This window comes from Cydia amplana, chromosome 14, assembly GCF_948474715.1.
Source record: "Cydia amplana chromosome 14, ilCydAmpl1.1, whole genome shotgun sequence".
NCBI lineage: Eukaryota > Metazoa > Arthropoda > Insecta > Lepidoptera > Tortricidae > Cydia > Cydia amplana.
Genome location: NC_086082.1, coordinates 7,710,399 through 7,734,846, shown reverse-complemented (window position 1 = coordinate 7,734,846; position 24,448 = coordinate 7,710,399). Strand labels below are relative to the sequence as shown.

At 43.6% G+C, this 24,448-nt stretch overlaps 2 protein-coding genes across 6 annotated transcripts in view; one reads left to right on the top strand and one right to left on the bottom strand.

Annotated features, from left to right (window-relative positions):
- The window catches only part of LOC134654010 (protein split ends), a 123,006-nt gene that overhangs the window by 44,440 nt on the left and 54,118 nt on the right, over positions 1-24,448 (bottom strand). The window lies entirely within an intron of this gene.
- On the top strand, positions 5,290-7,724 carry LOC134654006 (uncharacterized protein K02A2.6-like). Its single transcript, XM_063509375.1, has 2 exons — positions 5,290-5,362; positions 6,121-7,724. The coding sequence occupies exon 2, from the start codon at positions 6,129-6,131 to the stop codon at positions 7,470-7,472; it is 1,344 nt and encodes a 447-aa protein (XP_063365445.1). The 5' UTR covers positions 5,290-5,362; positions 6,121-6,128; the 3' UTR covers positions 7,473-7,724.

Sequence of the window (24,448 nt, the reverse complement as noted above, 5' to 3'; positions counted from 1 at the left end):
ATCAAGCATATACATTTAAAAAGTAACATTTGAGGAAGTGTAACTGCTGATGATGACCAGAACGAAACTCTTTAACGACGCATAGCTCGCGTTTGGCGATTTTTTCTTTTCGTGATGTTTGTTATGCAAGTTAGGTTTTTAAGCCATATTTATGTCAAGCTCAAGTTCTGAACATGGGATCCATGAGAAATCGAGGGAACTCCTCAAATCTTAAAGGCACACGTACTTATAGAATTTTCTGTATTTTCATCATAAAATAAAGCATTAACATTAAAAACTGTCGCATTTGATGAACTGGAACTGCTGATGATTATCAGAACAGAACTCTTCAACGACGCATAGTACATGTTTGGTGATTTCGAATTTCGACTTTGACTTGGACTGGGACCCGGACTCGGATCCAGATCCGGACTCGTACCCGGATCCGGTTCGGACCCGGACCCGGACCTGGACTCGGATTCGGACTCGGACCTGGACTAGACCCAGACTCGGACCCGGACTCGGACACAGACCCGGACCTTGACCCGGAAAACCACCATGATACCTAAACTAAATAAACCACTATGATTACCTACCATAAAATGTAGGTATAAAGTATGATGAGGCCAAACCCCTCCCGCTCAAACCCCCGTACACCGCACCGCATGCGCCGTTAAGTGGGTTAGGTTAGGTTTGAACTGCTATCCTCAGAGAACCGAACAAAAGTGGGTTAGGTTAGGTTAGAACTGCGAGCCTTACAGAAACGAAATGCTTCCTTTTCTACATAGCGCACCATCTACAATAATCTTTCACCGGGCCGCATAGAAGTCGGTTTTTTTTTCTTAAAAATTATGTGTTATCGATAGTGTAATATATGAGTATAATTAGGTAAGAGCGTAGAACCAATTCTCGGCGACAGATTAATGTATACCTACATATCATCGCTCTCTTTCAATAAATGGTTGTTACCAAGAGGACGCGTCTTGTGCTTTCTCTCCCTTCTAGAAGTTCCTAGATAGCCAGTACATCCTAAAATACTGTGGCGACGAAATCGAACTGTAAACGCGTGTGAAACGTTTTTTTTAGTGGACGATAGTGAATATCGCAGTGACAATGTCGGTCGGTAAAATTGGTACTTTCGATGTGCATAAGGATAACTGGGACTTGTATGCGGAGCGCTTGGGCCAATTTTTTTTAGCGAACGACGTTAAACCGACAGTGCAAGTAGCAACTTTAATCACCGTCATGGGTAGTGACGCGTACGAACTCATGGCAAACTTATGTTCACCGGACAAACCGTCGACAAAAAAATACGATGACCTCGTGGCACTTATGAAGAAGCACCTACAACCTACACGGAGTACCATGGCCGAACGATATAAGTTTCGTCAGAGGACACAAAGAAGTGACGAAACCATTGCGGAATATACTGCGGAGTTAAAAAAGTTGACGAGAGATTGTGATTTTCAAGAAGCCAGTTTAAAAGATAATTTACGAGACCAATTCGTGTGTGGTATCCGTAATGATAGCATTCGGCAAAAGTTATTTACGGAAGATAACCTAACATTTGAAAGAGCATTCAAAATGGCGGTGGCAATGGAAGCTGCGGAAAGTCATGCGGCGCTGGTACAGGACCGGTCTATAACAGAGGAGGGAGTATCATCGTCCATGACGGCAACAGCAGTGCATCAGCTGGCCGCGGTGAAGAGGGACAAGCGGCAGTCGGCGGAGGCGGCCAGTGCAGAGCGTTATCGACCGCGCGGTCCAAAGGTCACGCAGGGCGACGGGACAAAGGGCGCTATGGGCACGGGCGCGGGCAAGCGACGAGCCGTGAGGAGCAGTGCGGACTGGAAGGGAGGACAGACGCAGCAATGTTCGGCGTGCGGAGGGCAGCACGGGCAGAGCTCGTGTAAATTTAAGGCCTACGTTTGCAGAGTATGTAACAAAGAAGGGCATCTTAAGAGAATGTGTCCGAATTTGAGAAAAAACGTCGCATTTCATGCCATGTTAGAAGAGCGGGCAGTCTACGAGTGTTCAGACAGTGACAGTAACGGCAGTGAAGAGGTAAATAACTTTTCTATAGATGCTAAAACGTTGAAGAAGTATGGACCCTACATGGTGCAATTACGAGTCAACAATGTAAATCTAGTTATGGAAGTAGATACGGGCAGTGCGATATCTTGTATTAGCTATGATTGTTATAATCAATTATTTTCTGAGTGTCCGTTAAAAGCTAGCGATTTGAATTTATGTTATTATACGGACATTCATGTCAAACCCGTAGGTAAAATTTTACCTTCGGTACAATATAATAAAAAATGTAAAGAGTTAGATTTGTATGTCATGGTTAACGGGAAAACGAGTTTACTCGGCAGACAGTGGATAAAAGAATTAGGAATTCTGCCTGACTTAATAAAATCCATAAATTGTAATAATATCAGTCCGAAACATATTTTTGACATAAACGATTTCAGTTCCAGATATTGTGAAGTGTTTGAAGCCGGCTTGGGGAGGTTTACCGGCGGAGCGGTGGGGTTCCGGCTGCGCGCGGGCGCGGCGCCCGTGTTCCTGCGCGCGCGACCGCTGGCGTACGCACTGCGCGAGCCGGTGGAGCGCGCGCTCGATCAGCTGGTGGCGGACGGTGTGATCACTCCGGTAAACTCGTCCGACTGGGCTACACCTATTGTTCCGGTGATGAAAAAAGATGGAACCATTCGGGTATGTGCTGACTTTAAATTAACTCTCAACAAATGTTTGGAGGTGGACCGTTTTCCGCTACCACGAGTTGATGACTTACTCGCTAAATTACATGGAGGGAATCGATTCACAAAATTAGATTTATCGCAAGCGTACGCACAATTTGAATTAGATGAATCCAAACGGTTTACAGTCATAAACACTCATAAAGGCTTGTTCATGTACAATCGACTTATATACGGCTTAGCTTCGAGCCCCGGTATTTTTCAGAGGAAATTAGAACAGCTGTTCGGAGATTTACCGCGTGTAGGTATTTTTTTAGACGATCTGATAATAACCGGGGAAGATGATGAAACGCATTTAAAAACGTTGCACGAAGTGTTCAGGAGGCTCAAAACTTACGGTTTAAAGGTTAGGAAAGGTACACATAACTAAGTAATACATTACTAAGCCTATAAACGAACGTAACTCGGTAATATTACTCGGTTCGGGAACTTTTTTTATTGCTTCTATTTTCTCGGGGCACGTGTGTACACCTTGTTTACTGATAACGAAACCTAAGTACGTCACCGACTTGGAAAAAAAAGTACACTTATCTTTCCTAACCTTTAAACCGTAAGTTTTGAGCCTCCTTCACTACACTCCTGGTTCCAATGAAAAGTAACCCCCTTCTTTAGTAACTTGTAACTAGATTTTGCCCTGTGCGCGGGGCCCGAGGGCCCCGCGGTGTGCGTGTTGTTTGTTGTATTGTTGTTGTTGTGTTGTTGTTGGTGTTGTTGTTTGTGCTGTAGTTTCGTTTTCCAAAGGGAAAAAGAAATAAAGTCGTACTTTTGCTAGAAAGAAAAGGTCCGCATGCGAGCACTTCATTCCCGCAGCTCGGCCTTCAGCCTCGCGTGCTTGGAGATTCGTATGGGACGCTCCGGGCCTTCGGCCCTACGCGGAGCTCGGCCTTCGGCCTTCGCTGGGTTTCGAAGCTCAGCGTCGGGCCTTCGGCCCGCCGCTTCGCTTATTTAAATCACTTGGGAGGGTTGGTTTTGCTTGGGAGCGTAAGCGGGAAGTTGAAGCTTAAACACGACCCAATAGTAAAAGTGTCTTGAAAGCTCACGTCGGGCCTACGGCCTACGGCCTTCGGCCCGCCGTTTCGCTTGTCTAAGCCACTTTTACTATTGGGTCCTGTTTAAGATCCAACTTCCCCCTCTCGTTTGACGCTTCGGGCCTTCGGCCCTACGCGGAGCTCGGCCTTCGGCCTTCGCGAGCCTCGACGCTTCGCCGCCGGGCCTTCGGCCCGACGGCTCGCTTATCAAGACAGTTGACTTGGTAGAACGCTTGGAAGCACTGCATTCACGCAGCTCGGCCTTCGGCCTCGCTTTAAATTACTGAGGGTTGCACGCTTGGGAGTCGGGGTGAAGGCTCCGGGCCTTCGGCCCTCCGCCGGGGTCGGCCTTCGGCCTCCCGGCCTGAAGCTCGCCCTTCGGGCTCGCTTAACACACTTTTTTTATAGGATTTTGCTTTGTTCGTCATTCCCGCGGCGAGGCCTTCGGCCTCGCCCAAAATTACTGGGGGTAAGACACGCTTGGACGTCCGGGGTGAAGCTCCGGGCCTGACGGCCCGTCGCGGGGTCGGCCTTCGGCCTCCCAGCCTGAAGCTCGCCCTTCGGGCTCGCTTAACCTACTTGGAAATTTGACTTTTGCCCCTGCCCGCGCCGTTTTGGACTTTTCCAAAGAATTTTTTTACATTGTAATCTTGGGCCCCCAGGCTCGCCGCGTGCCAAATCTCAGCGCGCTCGGACCAACTTAAAAAAAAAAAAAAAAAAAAGTCGGCCATTTTAAATTTTTTTTAATGCAGTTTGTTTTGTCTCGGGGCCCTCTATGATATTTGGTCGAGCACCCCCCACCCATCTCGCACCGTTTTAGAGCTGCCATACAAATATAAAATTGCTATTTTCTCCGCCATCTTGGGACTTTTCCAAAAAATTTTTTTATCATACGAATCTTTAGGCCTCTATCTCCCGCCATGCCAAATCTCAGCGCGCTCGGACCAACTTGAAAAAATTAAAAAAAAAAAGTCGGCCATTTTGAATTTTTTTTAATGCAGTTTGTTTTGTCTTGGGGCCCTCTATGACATTTGGTCGAGCACCCCCCACCTATCTGGCACCGTTTAAAAGTTGCCATACAAAATAAAAGTGACCAGATTTTCCGCAATTGAAACATTTTTCAAAAAAATTTTTCTTCATAGGAATCTAGGGGACCCGGAGTTTCCGGGAGCAAAATTTCAGCGCGCTAGGACAAACTTGAAAAAATTAAAAAAAAAAAAGTCGGCCCGTTTGAAAAAAAAATGGCGGCTTCAAAAACTGCCAGGGTCCCTCTATGACATTTGGTCGAGTACCCCCCACCTAGGTCTCACCGTTTGGCCGGGCCGTCAAACATTTTTCTGACCGAGAGCGGTAGACCAAATGTCAGATTTTTCTGGAGGTCACCGAGCCGCCCTCTATACGACCGTACCATAGTCAAATACCCCCCGAACCCCCTTCCGGGAGATCAATTGATCATCAGTCAGTCGTGTTGCAGCTTTATATAATATAGAAAAAACGGTGTGAGTATTGTATTAGTACAATTACAAGTTACTAAAGAAGGGGGTTACTTTTCATTGGAACCAGGAGTGTAGTGAGGCGTTTAGGAGAATAATAGTACATTACTGCAGACGCCGGGAAAGAAGGGCTTGCCGGGTGAGTAGGTATAGCCGGCCGACCGTAGGGAGGCCGGATAGTGATACGAAGCCGGCAAGACCTTTTCACGGCTAGGCATGTATAGTGCTTTTCTCAAACATGCAATGAAATAAAAAAATACACCACTAAAAACACAAATTTATAATCTTTATAATAGAAATCCAACTTCACAACAAAAGTTTTTTAATTTTCCTTCCAATCCCGCCATAATTGTTTTTTTTTTACGGAAGTCGTCCGTATTTCGCGTGTGTAGTGTTCGAATAGACCTTATTAGGGCCATTATACACAATCTGATAATAAGAATCTCAATTTCTATAAATAAAATAAATGCAGAGGATTTTAAATATTGTCTATGGTCTCTGGTGACTTACGTATAGACAAAATTTTAAATTTATTCATCAACACATTGAATCATACAAATTCGTATTCTTAATATCAGTACGTTCGTGTATAACAGGCGTTAACACGGATATTTTGGTCCGATAACCATTCATTCACTAAAAAAAAAAATATATATAATTCGGCTGTTTAGCCTGTTCATGGACACAGACCCCATGTTTACATTAGAATTTAAAAAAAAATTACTTCCCGGCCAAGGCCTTCAATTTCGTATGAAATTCCTTTACAGTTCTCTGGAGTTGCTCCGCCCTAAACGTGATACTTCGAAGCCTGATATAACGCCCGGAGCGACGACATTTCATTGCATGTTTGGGAAAAAGAAATATTAATGTCTAGTGAAGTCCTAGCTCATTATTCCCTCGATCTGCCGGTGGTTCTTACATGTGACGCTAGTAGTTTGGGAGTAGGCGCTGTGGTGTCTCACATTACGCCGGACGGCGAGCGGCCGGTAGCGTACGCGTCACGAACACTCAATGCAGCAGAGAAGGGCTATTCGCAAATTGAACGTGAAGCATTAAGTATAATATTTGGGGTGAGAAAATTCCACCAATATTTATATGGTAGGGAGTTCACTTTACGGACCGACCACAAGCCTCTGGTATCTATTTTTGGCGAAAAAAAAGGAATACCAGTAATGGCAGCTAGTCGACTTCAACGATGGGCGGTATTGCTAGCCGGATATAATTTTAATATTGAATATGTGCGCAGTGAGAATAACGCGGCAGACGCCCTGTCCCGTTTACCGGTAAAAACATCGGTCAGTTTAGCGAAAGAAGTTACGTATTTGAATTTTGTTCAAGATTTTTTACCCATAGATAAAAAAATGGTTCAGGTTAGCACAGAAAAAGATCCTATATTAAGGCAGATAGTAAGTTATTTACAGGCCGGGTGGCCATCATCAGTAAACGATAGGGAGGTCCAACCGTACTTTTTACGACGAAACGAACTGTATATGGATAGGGGCTGCATGGTTTGGGGCTACCGGTTAGTAATCCCAGAAGCATTGCGCGAAAAATTATTACGGGAGCTGCATGTGGGACACATGGGTATTGTAAAAATGAAAAGTATGGCGCGCAGTGTCATGTGGTGGCCGGGCATCGACGCGGACGTGGAGCGCACCTGCAGGAGCTGCGGCACGTGCGCGGCGGAGAGCTCGGCGCCGCCGCGCGCGCCGCCGCAGCCCTGGCGGTACTTGGCGGATGTCTGGACCAGATTACACATCGATTTTTTGGGACCCATACAGGGTAGGACTTTTTTGATTCTTATCGATTCCACTTCTAAATGGTTAGAGGTTTTCCAAATGCAGTCGACCACGGCGAAATCCGTAGTTAAGGTATTAAGAGAGACATTCGCGCGTTTCGGTTTACCACGAGAAGTAGTTTCAGATAACGGACCACCCTTTACGAGCCACGAGTATAATAGTTTTATGTCACATAATAGGGTCAAGGTCACCTTTGCGGCCGCATACCATCCAGCTTCCAACGGGGCGGCTGAGGCGGCGGTCAAGTTGTGCAAGCGGGCAATTAAAAAGGCCATGCGGGATGGTGGCGATATAGATGCAGCGTTGCAGGCTTACCTTCTAGCGTATCGAAATGTAGAATATGTTACTATGGTACCACAGGGGTATCACCGACAGAGCTACTGCAGCGTAGGAAACTTCGTTCCAGACTAGATTTGTTAAAGGATGGATCGGTAGAAGACAGAGTCAAAGATAGGCAGATAAAGCAAGTAGCTTACGCTGGCGGTACATCCAGGGAATTTAACGTGGGGGAAAATGTATGGTATAGGAACTATAGTGGGGGTAAGAGATGGTTAGATGGCAGAATTCAGGAAAAAACAAGTTCACGTAATTATATAGTTACGGCGGAAAACGGTTCACCCATTCATAGACATGTGGATCAAATTAAAAGTCGCTGGATGAGCACATATGAGGATCCGTCTCCATCATCACCAACCCAAGAGTCGGACGGTTTGGGGAGTGAGAGCAACGGCACATCTAGTGTAACGGTTCAAGATCAATGCTCTGAGGAATCTGGTGGGGCAGCGGTGGCAGCTTCCTCACCACCCCGACCAAATAGGTCGGAACCCACCGACCCCCCGGTCAACCTTCCCCGGCCCACACTGAGACCTAGAGACAAGTTACCGCTTGTAAAAAGATATGGTTTCGAGATCGACTAAATACTTTTTATCCGATTAATGTATGTTAGAAATAAGGGTGGAGGTGTAATATATGAGTATAATTAGGTAAGAGGGTAGAACCAATTCTCGGCGACAGATTAATGTATACCTACATATCAACGCTCTCTTTCAATAAATGGTTGTTACCAAGTGGACGCGTCTTGTGCTTTCTCTCCCTTCTAGAAGTTCCTAGATAGCCAGTACATCCTAAAATACTTCAGATAGCTTATTTATTGTAGATTACTGGGATATGCATAACTCCATACCCGCCATAAGGTACCTTTGACCGTGGGATGTCACATTTTAAGATTTCATTCAGCAGTCAAGTTAAATATTTGTCGAATTTAAAGTAAATAGAATATGTTATTTTGTTATTAATTATTATGCTCCTAAATAAAGCGGGAAAATGTTTTGTGTGAATAGTATAAAGGCCAAGCCACACCGGATGCGTGTGCGTGACGTGCACGTACACGTACGCGTCCCGCTGCGTTGTAGAATACGAAAACACATAAGAGAGGACACACCGCTTGCGTGACGTGTGCGTGACGTGCGCGTACGCGTGACTTGCACGCAACGCAGCTCCGACGAGACAAACCGGCTGCGTACTGCGTGCACGCGTCCACGCAGCGGAGCGGCAACGTCGCTTCGTTGCGTGCAGTGATGACGTTGTATTTACCGGCGTTCCCTATGAGACGGCGAACCGAGCAGGTTCGGACACGCACAGCTCGGTGCTGCGTAGGTGCTGTGCGTGTACACGCACAGCTCTCTTGTATTTATTTACAACTCGACCGGTGCGCGTGGTGGTTTTTATAATGGATTGCGAAATAAAAGAAAAACTTATTGAACTAGTGCGCAAATACGAATGTATTTATAACCAAAAACACAAAGATTACAAAAATTCGTCCTATAAAAACTTGTTATGGGAACAAATTGGTGTCGCAATTGGAGTAGACGGTAAGTTTATGGTTTCTATTGTGCTATACTACTTGTCTTGTGTATTTTGTGCGTGCGTCGTATAATTTTATTCCCGATTATCTCGATTAAAATAGGAGACAAATTTTTCCCTAATTGCTATTGCGGCATTAGGTGACCTTGCATTTGTACGACGTAAAGGCATTAATGCACCGCCTTCCAAGCTTTGACTCGTTAATTGTACATTTTCGGGCAAGTTTTGACTCGTCGGTTCATTTGGAATCATTTTTTAATATATGAGGTCTCACTAAAACATGTAACTCTTCAAAAGAATCTCTTGACATGTGGAAATACCAGTAAAAACGATCTTCGTGAGACTCAAGTTCACGGCATAGGTTATGATATTCACTATGTTCCCCTCTTTTTCCATTGATTTCGTGAATCCACACTCTTTTAGGTTTCGCACGAGTATTTTGCGTTAAAAGTAAGAGGAGTGCCTCCTCTTCATCCGATGAACTGCTGTCAAACATTGCTAGTCGTCTAGATGCCCTAGGGAATAGTACGGAAATGGCGGCGAATGTGTACGCAGCCTGCACGCAGAGCTGCAGCGTCGGCCTGCGTGGCGTGTGCAGCACACTGCGTGGCGTGCGCTGCGTGACGTGCGCGTCACCCGGTGTGACAGGGGTGCTGCGCACGTCACGCAGCGCACGCCACGCAGCGTGCTGCACACGCAGCCGGTGTGGCTCGGCCTTTAATGTATACTTGTATAGGTATATTAGGTATACACATACAGTATGCACGTTATTTGTTTTTTTTTGCTCAGACTAAAGGCTTCGTCACACAGGCGCGTTTTCCGGACGGGGCGTGAGCGGGGCGCGCCGTTTTTACATACAAAACGCTCACGCCCCGCGCGGAAAATGCGCCTGTATGCCGAAGCCTTAAAATGGTTTAATTGAAAGCACCTTTTTGTGGGAGTTGTAGGTAGATATTTACGAAAATTACGAAATAAAAAGCGTTGGTTTTTTAAACTTAAAACTGTCGTTTTATCAACCCATTAAAAATATCCTTAACTTCGCATATAACGCTAAAAACATAATAACTTGATGAATTTTTCATCCGCAATACCAATCCGGCCGGATTGAGGCCAAAATCCGGCCAGATCTGGCCGGATTCAAAACCAGTCCGGATTGCAATTCCTACTTGCGTTTCAGCCGAAAACGAAGCGGCCTGCTCGGCTAGAGCGCCATTGAGTCTCTCACCGCGGTCTTCCTCAGACTCCTGAGACCGTGCTACACCGTGTAACCTTGCGAGAATTTCGCGAAAGATTCATTTTTTTCGGGAAGGTATGGTAACGCGTATACTCGTAAAATGCGAGTCCCAAATTATTTGAATTATTTTTAAAACTTTCGCGTTTTGAACACATATTAACTCACATTTATAGACGGGTCTATCGCGAAATTTATTTTATACAGATTTGTATACCCGACGAAAAGTGTATGAAAAAGTTTAGGGTAGACATCACATTTTCAAACCACCCACTACATAATATGTAATGTTAATTATTATTAATGTCATCTGCTTCTATTTTTGTTAAGTAAGTTATAAGCCTAGTAATGTCGTTTCAAAGTTTAGTAGAAAAGGTACCTTATGGAAGTGATTGAATATTCCCAAAAATACCTAGTCAATACGAGAATAGAAGTTTGGTAGAGAACTGTATTTGCATTCAGAAAAACTAATTTGATAATTTCAGTTCTGGTCGGGGGGCCTAGCCAATATTATAAATAACCGTACATCGACCGATATTGCAAATCCAAGTAGCCTGCTATTATACCAAAGTTACTCTCATCTCATCAAGTCTTTCCTAACTAGAATAATCTTCATTTGGTTTAGTCGTATGCAATAAATCTGCCATTGGTTTGCTGAAAAATGCCAATACCCGACGCATTGCTATAGGTAATATCTGAGGTCATCGAACCTCAAAGCCGCTTCTCTACAATGGCAACCAAATTATATTATTGACAAGAAATAGACGAGCGAGGAGCTCACGTCGCGCCCCGCTCACACCCCGCCAGCAAAACGCGCCTGTGTGACGGAGCCTTAAGAGTTATTTACGAAAAACTATAAAAAAGGGACCTTAAAACCCCCCCTACCCGTTAGCTTCACCTCCACCCCCCGGTACTTTTAGTATCTTGTTTACTACACCATTACCTACACCCATGCTAAAATTGACTTACACATGTGTTATTTCCCCCGATTGACAATTTTTGGTGTTCGTTTGGTGTACTAGTTGAAGACTTGCGTTGCGAGACTTGCATCTTTTTACATGAGGCCAAGCCACACCGGATGCGTGTGCGTGACGTGCACGTACACGTACGCGTCCCGCTGCGTTGTAGAATACGAAAACACATAAGAGAGGACACACCGCTTGCGTGACGTGTGCGTGACGTGCGCGTACGCGTGACTTGCACGCAACGCAGCTCCGACGAGACAAACCGGCTGCGTACTGCGTGCACGCGTCCACGCAGCGGAGCGGCAACGTCGCTTCGTTGCGTGCAGTGATGACGTTGTGTTTAACTGCGATCCCTATGAGAGGGCGAACCGAGCAGGTTCGGACACGCACAGCTCGGTGCTGCATAGGTGCTGTGCGTGTACACGCGCAGCTCGCTTGTATTTATTTACAACTCGGTCGGTGCGCGTGCTGGTTTTTAATATGGATTCAGTGATAAAAGAAAAACTAATTAAAATCTTTCGTCAATACGAATGTATATTTACAACATAGCACAAAGATTACAAAAAAATACGTCTTATATAAATAATTTGGCCTGTGGGAACAAATCGATGTTAGGTATTAACCAGGCATGTTATATGTGTAATAATTGCAATGGCGGCATTAGGTGAGCTGCTTCCATTTGCAACGGGAGTCACATGATGTAGGTACTGTCGCAGGAGTATTTTATTTTACTGCACGCATGACTGAGCTGCAGCGTGCACCTGCGTGGCGTGTGCAGCGCACGCCACGCAGCGTGCTGCACACGCAGCCGGTGTGGCTCGGCCTTTAGAGGAATTTGTATGACACACCGTCCGATGCAGGCGGCAGAGCGGCGCGGCCGGGGGGCGTGGCCTGCGCGCGACCTCGGCCGCGCCGCCGAGCCGCTCCCGTAGCGGTATGGCAGCGCTGCCCGTGCGTCTTGCGAAGAAAACGACGAGTATTTAGTAGGGCTTCCAATACCGGGATCCCGTCTTTTTAAACGCATGTTTCAATACCGGTATTTTTAAAGGCAATACCGGGATCCCGGTATTTTTAAAAATGAGGGAAATGCGCAGTATAAACCCTTTAAATCCATTATATTCGGCTGTATCAAAAAGCTTACTAAACGTCAGACGCATCTAGAGTTAGACCAAGAAAAGTCTGCAACAATTTTGATAGCACGCGCAGTGCAAGTGTTATATTAAACGTCAAACTTCTGTGAAATTATGACGTATAAATAACACTTGCACTGCGTACTGCGTATGCTATCAAAATCGTTGCAGACTTTACTTGGTCTAACTCTAACTGGTCTCTAGCCCGCATTTTATTATTGAAACAAGATCGTTGCCTAATGCGTCAGATAAATATTTGGTGGTTGGTGGTGGATGAATCCTGAAGTTATGATGAAGTGATGAATATGATGATAGTGACATTAACATTAACATCATTAGTTCTTATAATTTTATCAAATAATAAAACGAAAGAGCAAGGATAACTGTAATAATGGCAAACCAATTTGACGGAAATTTGTAAAAATGTTGTCTGGTTGGTTAAGTTGGACTACAAATGTGACTGGTGAGATGAAGTCAACAAATTGGATCAAATTATTGCCAACCTGGAGTGTGAAATAAAATTATTGCAGATGGCGGCATTGATTGTTTATTGTTGTACTAGCTTTTAGGACATATCTGGTATTCCAGTGAGCCTTTCTAATTCCCCTTTTAATAAAACTATATATTTTCAAGCGATTCATATCCAATACCGGGATCCCGGGATCCCGGTATTGATGAAGACAGTTTCGGTATTAATACCGGTATTGTGAGAAGTCCGGTATTTGGAAGCCCTAGTATTTAGGCACATTCAATTGACCAGAAGTAATTTTTTCCCATAACTGACTTTTTAAATATGCCACTGTCTCCTTCCTTTCCATACGAGTCCACATCAACCGCAATAAATTTGCCATGTGCGTCTACAATTGCCAATAGCACAGTCGAATAACTGTCTTTGTAGTTGAAAAACATAGATCCGCTCTTTTTCGGACATTTCATGCGTACATGTTTGCCATCGATGCCAAAAATCTTCCGCTATTTGTTTTAATTGATTTTCCGTCGGCACAGGAAGGAAAATTGGAACTAAATTCCTTCGCTTTCATATATTTAAATTGTCAGACATCGTTATTTTAAATAATACGACCGAATCGCACAACTGCTAGCACTGACTCCTGTGTGACTACTGCACGTGGCAGTCGGCAGTCGCCGCCCGGTCGCGCCTATCCGAATGCTTACGGCCGCGCTGCCCAGCTGTCACGTTCGGCGGCGGCGGTCGGTCGCGGCCGCCGGGCCGCGGCAGCGTCTTGCCGAATGCTATCTTTATACTTAAATTATTATATTTAACTTGAAAGGTTCCGTCGGCACACAGGCGCGTTAACCAGGCGGGGCGTGAGCGTAACCGCACACGAAGCGTAGTCGTAGCGTAGCGTATCGTATGAGATCTCTATCGTCATCACGACAGGCGTAAGCGTGAAGAACTTCAAGAACTTGTATGCTGCAAACAGAACGATCACGCTCACGCGACGCTTGGTGCCCAGAACTCTACGCCTCGCGTAACACGCCACACTTAAGGCCAAGCCACACCGGATGCGTGTGCGTGACGTGCACGTACACGTACGCGTCCCGCTGCGTTGTAGAATACGAAAACACATAAGAGAGGACACACCGCTTGCGTGACGTGTGCGTGACGTGCGCGTACGCGTGACTTGCACGCAACGCAGCTCCGACGAGACAAACCGGCTGCGTACTGCGTGCACGCGTCCACGCAGCGGAGCGGCAACGTCGCTTCGTTGCGTGCAGTGATGACGTTGTGTTTAACTGCGATCCCTATGAGAGGGCGAACCGAGCAGGTTCGGACACGCACAGCTCGGTGCTGCATAGGTGCTGTGCGTGTACACGCGCAGCTCGCTTGTATTTATTTACAACTCGGTCGGTGCGCGTGCTGGTTTTTAATATGGATTCAGTGATAAAAGAAAAACTAATTAAAATCTTTCGTCAATACGAATGTATATTTACAACATAGCACAAAGATTACAAAAAAATACGTCTTATATAAATAATTTGGCCTGTGGGAACAAATCGATGTTAGGTATTAACCAGGCATGTTATATGTGTAATAATTGCAATGGCGGCATTAGGTGAGCTGCTTCCATTTGCAACGGGAGTCACATGATGTAGGTACTGTCGCAGGAGTATTTTATTTTACTGCACGCATGACTGAGCTGCAGCGTGCACCTGCGTGGCGTGTGCAGCGCACGCCACGCAGTGTGCTGCACACGCAGCCGGTGTGGCTCGGCCTTTACGCGACGCTCACGCCTACGCCTCCTGTGCTGAAGGCCTTATGTCTTGCGCTTTGGTATTGCGCCTAAATCTCTCTCTACCTTGATACGAGTTCCAGTACGGGCGGCCTGCCAACTCTTATTACATTGTTTTATATTTTGCATTTTCATAAATATTGATTACCTACTGACTGTTATCATGTGTATAAGTACGTTCTGTTTAATGTATTTTTAAGTAGGTACTAGGTATACTGCATACCACGTACATACTTCGCTCTGACGTCACGTCAGCGGCACTTCTGATCTGCGGTCGGTCGAGTTCGGCGAGGTGTAGCTCAGTCGCCGTGACGTGCTGCCGCGCCCGACTTCGTGTTGCTGTTCGAATGGTATTTTATAGAAACGCAGCGACTTGTCGTCTGCGGTTGCCTCACGTCGCCGGGTTTCAACTTGTACCTTTATCCAAGTCACAGGGCGGACACGCCATACATCAAAAATGATTTGTGTTTATATGTGTGCGCGGCACGTCTGTACACGCGTCATTGAGTTTCTGACGGAATCCTGACGGAATCTCAGTAGAGCGACTTACGCACACATTCATGTCGCGGCCTGTCGCGGGCGAGGTAATCCGAATCGGGGCGGGGCGGTGCGTGTCCGTTCTGTATGATAAAGGCTTGGCCAAACACACAGCGCGACGCAGCGCCGCGTGATGCCTGTTCAAACTACTTCAAACAGGGCGCGCGCGGATCGCGCTCTCAACACGCCCTCATCGCGCGCGCCACCGCTCGCTGCCTAACGTCCGATCCGACTGATGTGACCCAGCGCGACGCGGAGGGCCGCCGCGTCCGCGCGGCGCAGCGCTGCGCACGCGCCGCGTGGACGCGAGGGGCCGCGCGGCGCGGGGCGCGACAGAAGCGGAGCGTGATACCGGCGGGACGCAGACTGTTTGACGTCGGTAACCTGTTAGCATGTGCCGCGGTCGCGCGGCGCGGACGCGGCGCTGCGTCGCGCTATGTGTTTGGCCAAGCCTTACTATTACTTATTCTGTGTCCAAGTTTAAAGTGGAATAAAAGTAAATATAGTATTTAAATATGTAGTTGCGGTTTTAGGATTTAATTAATTTTTTCTACTCCAGTACCTTTATTTGTCATTTAAAAGGTCGTACACACACCTTTAAATCCCTATGTTATAGTTGTCAAGACAAGTCTTTAGTCTATTCCCCAAAAAAGTATTTGTGCATACACGCAGTATCTTTTTGGTACTTTTACGATACTTCGTGTAATCACCTGTTAAAACTACACTTTAAAAACCCAAAAATTTATTAAAAGAAACAGCGAGAGAACAATTTTGCTTAATCACTAACGTCAAATCTGATTTTTCTCATCCACCCTCATTAATCATTAGACTTTTATTAATAAAAACGGGTAGTTAAGTAAATGTTGCTAGTGGAATGAATGGAACCAGATTTGGATATTTTTTTATTAAACTTGCCGCGGCCCAAGGACTATATGGGTCCTTTAAACCGTGGAAAACACAAACCTTTTAACGTAAATAGAGTGAGGATCTACAAAATAAGACTATAGACTATCACTTAACTAAGGCTCTGAAGCAGCTACAGGCAGAGGGCACAGTTTAGTAACTGGTCTCTTAAACACCCGATCCTTAAATTGTAAGGAGACTACACGCGTTACGCCGTCTGCTCCTGGGTGCTTCGCCACAATTCGTCCCAAAAGCCATTTACCCGGAGGTAAACGATCATCTTTTACTAAGACAACCGTACCAACATTTATGTCGGGGTGATTCTGGGACCATTTGTATCGATGTTGCAACATAGTCTGCTCAGATTGTCAACGTCGCCACAGACTTTGTACCATACGTTGCACCTTTTGCCATCGGTTTAAATAGTCAGGTCGAGTATCCACGAAACTTTCTTCAGGGATAGTAACCGGTGCCTCGCCGATCAAAAAATGACCAGGAGTCAACGGGAGTTCGTCAACGGTAGAACTAATCAACGTAAGAGGCCGAGAGTTAACACAAGCCTCGACCTGTGTGGTCAGAGTGCAAAACTCTTCGAAGGTTAAACAGGATTCACCTACGACGCGTTTCAAATGTCCTTTTACGGACTTAACTCCTGCCTCCCACAATCCTCCAAAGTGAGGGGCACCAGGAGGAATGAAATGCCATGTTGTGCTGTCATTAGCCAACAGTTGGGCGATTTCTTCAACGACAGTTGATTTGATGTTTTTGAACGCGAGATCTAATTCTTTGGACGCGCCTACGAAATTAGTCCCACAATCACTCCAGATGTCTTACAATGCCCACGTCGAGCAGTAAAACGTTTGAAGGCTGCCAAAAACGCAGCACTGGACAGTGAACTGACTAATTCTAGGTGAATGGCCTTGGTAACCATACACAAAAATACACTTATGTAAACTTTACAAGTTTTGGTGCATTTACCAGAGTACAGTTTCAGCGTAAATGGACCACAAAAGTCTACGCCGCTGGTCAAAAACGGCCGTGACGGATTGACTCTGCACTGTGGTAAATTACCCATCAACGGAGTCATAGTTTGGGCAGTTTGGGTAAAACAAGGTTTACATAATCTCAAAATCTTTTTTACCAAGTTTTTCGCTCTTAGAATCCAATATTTTTGGTGAACAAGATTCAATGTTAGTGAATTTCTACCATGTAGTGTTCTCAAATGAGCATCAATTACAATCAGCTTTGCTAAGTTGCACTTGTGATGTAAAATTATAGGAGACTTCATATCAGGTGGTATTTGAGCATTTACAAGACGTCCACCAACTCTAATAATTTTATCATTGTCTAGGATCGGATTCAAAGAGTGAACGTTACTATTTTTTGGAATAGGTTTGCTCTGTGATAGCAATCCTATTTCACTCTCAAAGTGAACAGACTGTGACATTCTAATACAGGTTTTTAACGCATTTTTTATTTCATCAGTAGTGAGGTATGTGAGTTTTACGTTATCATTCCTTTTAAGAACCTTATCTTTACATAGCCGAAGAAATCGAAAGCAATAGGCTGTCACACGTATAAGCCTAAGTAGACTTGAGTACCTATTGAGGTACATGGTACATTCATTGGGTTCCGAGGTGCATAAGTAACTAACTTTTGCTTTCGGTTTTGCTTCGAGTGTGGTTTCAGGTATAGTAAAATTAGGATAACAAATCTCAACGGATTCGCGAAGAAAGGCTGGACCTTCCCACCATAGTTGTGACTGCATCAGCTCGTCAGGAGTGATACCGCGTGAGGCGCAGTCCGCGGCGTTATCCGCAGACTTAACATGATGCCATTGACTACTATTCGTAACATTCTAGGTTTAGGAAGATTTATTATATAAGATTTGTTATATAAGACTCATTATAGGTTTAGGAAGTGCTTGGCTGGCGTCCTCTTCTCCTCTTCTCGCACTAAACTGATGACATCTGCCTTAATCCTCTAAGTTTGTTTCATCTGTGATGTTTAATAGTCTTTATATGTAAAGTTCGTTACTCGTTATATTGTAATGTTTAGATAGTTTTTTCTTCTCTGATATTTTTCACTGTAGCTATAATTAATAATATGGTGTTAATTTCTCTGATATTTTTCACTGTAGCTATAATATGGTGTTAATTAGTTTGTAATATTTCCGCTAAATTGTAAAACATGCTGTGTACACTTGTTTTGGATCTCGTGCTAGATTTAAGCCATAATGTACAATTCTATTACCCATGATATTGTACGATGTCCGTTTAGTGTACCTAATAAAGTAAAATAAAAAAAAAAATTCAAGATTTCGGTAGTGCGATTACCAACGAATGGCTTCCAAGTATTTGGAGTTTTACGTAACCAAGCCAAAACTATTGTTGAATCTGTCCAAGCAAACACACAATTATCATCAATATTTAGACTCGATTTCACATTTGGTATCAATTTAGACAATAGGACTGCCCCGCAAAGTTCAAGACGTGGCAATGAGACCTGTTTCACGGGGGCGACCTTTGTTTTGGATGCGACCAAGCTTACTTTTATCTCATTGTCCGTGATGACTCTGATGTAAATGACCGCAGCGTAGGCGGCGCAAGAGGCGTCACAAAAGCCGTGCAATTCAATTTTTACATTATTTGTAATCCCTAACCAACGTGGAAGCTGAATGGTCTGCATGTGTTCGAAATTGGTCAGGTAAGTTTGCCATTCAGTTTTCAGGTCTTCGGGAAGTTCACAGTCCCAGTCCAGGCCGGCTAGCCACAACTTCTGCATAAACATTTTCAACACAACCACGCAAGGTGCTAGCCAACCCAGAGGGTCAAATGTTTTTGCTATCGCAGATAGCACACTTCGTTTTGTAACAACATCGTTGTCATGAGGTAAGTTAACTAAAAGTTCAAATACATCACTTTGTGGTTTCCAGGCTATGCCTAGAGCTTTCACGGAATCATCCATTTTAATATTCACTGAACTTTGTAATGCTTTTTGCGAATCGGGAATCTCACTTAAAACTTTTTCACTATTAGACGACCACTTATGTAGAAGAAAACCGCCACGTTTAAATAGTTCAGTTAAGCGATATTGAAGCCGTTAGTGTCTTCTTCTGTAGATGAGCCCGTCATCAAGTCGTCCATATAGAGATCAGTCTTTAAAAGTTCAGCTTCAGGAAACTCTCCACGTTCGTCCTCTGCAAGTTGATGAAGAGTCCTTATGGCAAGATATGGAGCACATGAACAGCCATATGTGACGGTAAGTAACCGATATTCATTAATCTTCCGCTAACTCGCGCCACAAGATTCTCTGGTAATCAGTGTCTTGTTTTGAGATGAGTATCTGTCGGTACATTTGTTGTATATCGGCTACTAGACAGCAGTGTTGGCCGAAAGTTAATGCGAATTGAAAATGTTGGCCATTAACCATTATAAATTGAACCTTAAACCGTATCGGACGATTATAGTTTACGATTCAATTTATAATGGTTAATGGCCAGCATTTTCAATTTGCATTAACTTTCGGCCAACACTGCTAGACAGTACTTATGTTGTCTCCACCGTGTTACTAAATCTCGTATATCTTGTTGCAGCGGTGGGCCGATGAGTAGCTCATCGTTAAGTGAGTTTCCGTCTACAGGTTTAGCGCTTCCGTCAAAAACTACGCGTAGCTTTGTAGTGAGGCTCGAGGCACAAAGAACAGCATGATGTGGTAGGTAATAAGCTCTATTCTTCTTTTCTGTTTCAGGGACGACCTCCATGTGACCGAGTGACTCATATTGTCTCATGAACTTGCAGTATTCTTCGTGAAACTCAGGTCTGCGCTTAAACTTATTCTCCATCTGATGTAAGCGCTTCAAAGCAAGTTGTCTGGAGTTTCCTAAATTTGGAGCGTCTTCGTCCTTGAATGGTAGGCGAACCTCGTATCGACCGTCAGTGTTTCGAGTGTGAGTTTTCTTAAAATGCTCTTCACACTGCATCTCAGGTTGTGACAGAGGCTTCACGTTTGGTGAATATTCATTGATCTCCCAAAACTGACGTAGTAACTGATCAACTTCGACTTGTGTGTGCATAACAATAACATTGTTCGACTGATGGCCAGACTGCGCAACCTCGCCGCTTACCAACCAGCCCAATCGTGAGTTCAAAGCGACCAGAGACTCATTATGTTTTACAACTCCATCAAGAATAATATGTGCGTATACAACTGCACCTAATAGCACGTCGATAGATCCTGGCTTGTGAAAGTGTGGATCCGCAAGATCTGAAATCTCAGAAGAAGGCCAGGTATCTGATGGGAGCTCTTGTGAGGGTAATCTCGAATTGATTCGTCTAAGGACGTACGCCTTAGCTGTGATTATATGTGATGGATTTCTAATGGCATGAAAGTTCAACATAACTTGTGATTTTGTTGTCATAGGTACAGGTGATATGCCAGTGATTTTTCCGTTGACTGAAGCGCGCTCGAGATTAAGCAGTTGAGCTGCTGCTTCAGTAACAAAGTTTGACTGCGAGCACGGATCGATCAGTGCTCTCAATACTATCGTGTCGCCGTTCCTCGCCTTAACTGCAATTCGTGCGGTTGCCAAAATCACTTCCTCACTGTCGCTGTCAACCTCAGCCTTGTAAACAACGGTTGATGTGGTTTGGCTTGTTTCAGGTGTACTGGGTGTTGCTGCATCGCTTTCAGGCACTGGTGTGTTCTAATTAGGGTTTGTGAAGTGCAACAGAGTGTGGTGTCGTCGACTACATTTTCTACAGGTGGTGCTCTGCCTACACGCATTAACGGAGTGACCCTTTACAAGGCAATTAAAACAAATGCCATTCTTCTTAATAAAATCCTGACGTTGAGGAACATCTAATGCGGCGAATTCTTTACAGTGACAAATATAGTGGTTTTGTGAGCAATAAGTGCATTCGCTGTTTACTTCTGTGACAAATGACTTCATAGTTGTGGGTTTTTGGGTTGTATTATTTTTAACTAAGTCCTTTTTCTGCGGTTGGTCTTTTTTGTGGGTGACATTTACCATCTCCATAGAACGGAAACGATTTTCTAAAAATGATGATAAAACGGTAAATGTGGGTATATCTTGCGATGATCCAAGTGACTGTTCCCATTGTTTGTGTGTCTCTAAGTCCAACTTGGATACAACTAAATGTACGATAATTGCGTCCCAAGTGGAAGTATCAACGCCGACATTGTCGAGAGAATTCAAACATTCCTTCGTAGTATCTAGAATTTCCTTTAAGCTTTTAAAACATTCTGTGTTCATCTTCTTTTGATTTAAAAGGCGGCTAATTATTGTAGTGACAATCATACGTTTGTTATTGTATCTAATCTCAAGTGTGCTCCAAGCCTTATCGTAATTAGCCTCCGTGAGTGCAAAATGTTTTAGAAGTTGTTCAGCCTCTCCCGATAAACTCGTTTTTAAATAATGATGTTTTTCAATCGTTGTTAGATGCACATTGTCATGCACGAGAGCCTTAAATAAATCTTTAAAACTTGTCCAATCGTTATAATTACCGGCGAACTTAGGAATCGATAAAGTTGGTAATTTAGTTCTAATTGGGGTGGTCTCACTGTCATTTGTTGATAAAAAAACTCTGCACACTATTATTTGATTGTGGTTGACCTTGAGCTTTCGAAAATTCTAACAAATAATCCTTTAATAATCCCTTAAATTCCAGGTATATGTCTTCAGTTGCCTCGTACAGACTTTCGGCATTAAATTGTAATTGCTCCAGTTCAGTTTTCGTAACCGTTGATTTAATCATCTCATATTGATTTTGATATTTAGACCAATAACTTTCTAATGTTTCTAACCGCGCTTGTAAATAGCCGTGTGTATATCTTGATTTAGACGTCTTTTTAGTATTACTTTGTAACTTAGAAATGCGTTCCGATAATGTTTTTTGTGATTCACAAAGTTGAGCCATTGTTTACGTTTATAACACGAATTGAGTCCAAAGTCCACTTTCCCGTATATACTCAAATTCAATGTACGTAAAGTTATATCACTTGTTATCTATATCGAAAGAAATAGTCTACAAATATGCAGTTTAAAATGACCAAAGTTTATAATCACAAATGTTCACGTAACGGAATTGTATTAGTCCAAATCACTTTATAAATATTATTTGCAATTAATATTGTCCACGTATCAGAAGTCCAAAATCAATTCAGCACTGGTTAAATGTCCAAATTAGTGAAATAGTTCGTAAAGGTTTTTAACCTCACTGGTGCACGAAATCCAAGTTAAGATTTACAGTCTAATCTTACCAACTCGCAGTAATTAGCACTTAGCCTTTTACACTATTGTTTTTTGCACTTATTACACTTTCACAATCCAGTTCTAGAAGGACCAAACATGTTAAAACTACACTTTAAAAACCCAAAAATTTATTAAAAGAAACAGCGAGAGAACAATTTTGCTTAATCACTAACGTCAAATCTGATTTTTCTCATCCACTCTCATTAATCATTAGACTTTTATTAATAAAAACGGGTAGTTAAGTAAATGTTGCTAGTGGAATGAATGGAACCAGATTTGGATATTTTTTCATTAAACACACCACTTAAAAAATATTGTAAGAAATACATTGTTGCCAACCTAATTTTAATTGTCATCTCTTACACTTGAGTACTAAGTGCATTGCTGCCAATTTACAAATAGTAGTTTATGCAACAGTGATATAATAATAATAATAATAATAATTTATTTATTTCGGACAAACAAAAGTATCCATAGAGTGTTAGTAATACAAGCAAATATCTTAATCTAGTGTTAGTATTTTTACATTATATACATTTATGTTCGGCTAATTAATTTATAATATAGATACCTACCTACACTACTACAGCATAGTAGGTACCTACACTACAAATTGCGCTACACCTTTGATCTGCTCGGTCCAATGCTTTAGCATCGGACAATCATACCTATCAGCAATTTCTCTTAGAATGCTGTTGGGACTACACCTCACACGACTTAGTAATGAGACTATATTTTTACGTAATATAGTCTGAAAACCATCCGTGCGAGCTGTCACAAACATGCCCGATGCAGAGCACCTGCGAGGCAGTCCCATCAGCATTCTAAAAGCATTGTTATACTGTACGCGCAAGGCGTTGTAGGCTCGTTTCGTGTACCGGACCCACAGGCTGCTCGTGTACAAGGATTGACAGTATGATTTAAATAGCGTGATTTTTACATCACGTGAGCAACGAGCAAACCTGCGGGTTATCATATTACTCCGAACCGCCAACGCCCTGCGCTCCCTTTCCAAGTCTAAATCATCCCTTAGGTCGCTCGTGAGGACGTGTCCCAGGTATTTAACCTTGTCCACAACTTGTAATGGGCTAGAGTTCAACATAATAGGTGGTATATAGTATGGCTTAATTTTACCCGCCTTAAATACCATCACCTCACTCTTTTTAGTGTTGTACTCTAGTCCATGGGTCAAGGCGTAGGCTTCGCAGTAGGCAAGCAGCTGCTCCAGCGCACCGACAGACGGGCTCAGTAGCACCATGTCATCGGCATAACTTAGGCTGTTGACACAAGTGCCACCCACATAGCACCCAGCATGCATGCCACTCAGCCCGACTATCAGCTCGTTGATGTATAGGTTGAAGAGCTTCGGTGAGGTGATACCACCCTGTCTTACCCCACATTCAAGCCTATACTCGTTGGATAAACTGCTCGCCCACCTGACCTGGTTTATCTGATTGCTGTACCAGTGCCTAAACAGTCCCACACACTCCGTCGGTATACCTGTCTCACTTAGTTTTTGCCAAAGCAGATCATAATTGACTCGATCAAATGCCTTGGACAAATCGAGGAAACAGGCATAGACGGGGGTTTTCCTATCTGTATAATACCTGACCGTGTGCTTAAGACATAGAATTGCACTATCCGTGGACAGCCCCGCTCTAAAGCCGAATTGGCCATCGTGTATATTTAGGTGTTTGTCTAGCACATTGTCAAGCACACGGTCAAGTATCTTAGCTGTAGTGGTGGCGAGCGAGATAGGGCGATAGTTCGCCTTATCAGATAGGTCACCCGTTTTATTTTTAACCACTGGTACAACAATCGTCCTCATGAGCTCCGCCGGAAGGTACGAGTGACCAATACATAAATTGAGTAATAACGATAGTACTCGAGGTAGGTGCACTCCTGCATATTTAAAGTGCTCTATAATATAATAAGGGTTCTTAAAATTCAAGGGTCGAAGTTACAAAACGAGACGTAGTCGAGTTTTGTAAAAAAAGACCCGAGAATTTTAAGAACCAATTATGAGCTGTTGCATACATTACTTTTTCTATGACAGCTGCAGCAAAAAAAAAAAAAAAAAAAAAAAAAAAAAAAAAAAAAAAAAAAAATAATAAAAAAAAAGAGTTATTATTAAAAAAAAAGAGTTATTATTAAAAAAAAAGAGTTATTATTAAAAAAAAAGAGTTATTATTAAAAAAAAAAGAGTTATTATTAAAAAAAAGAGTTATTATT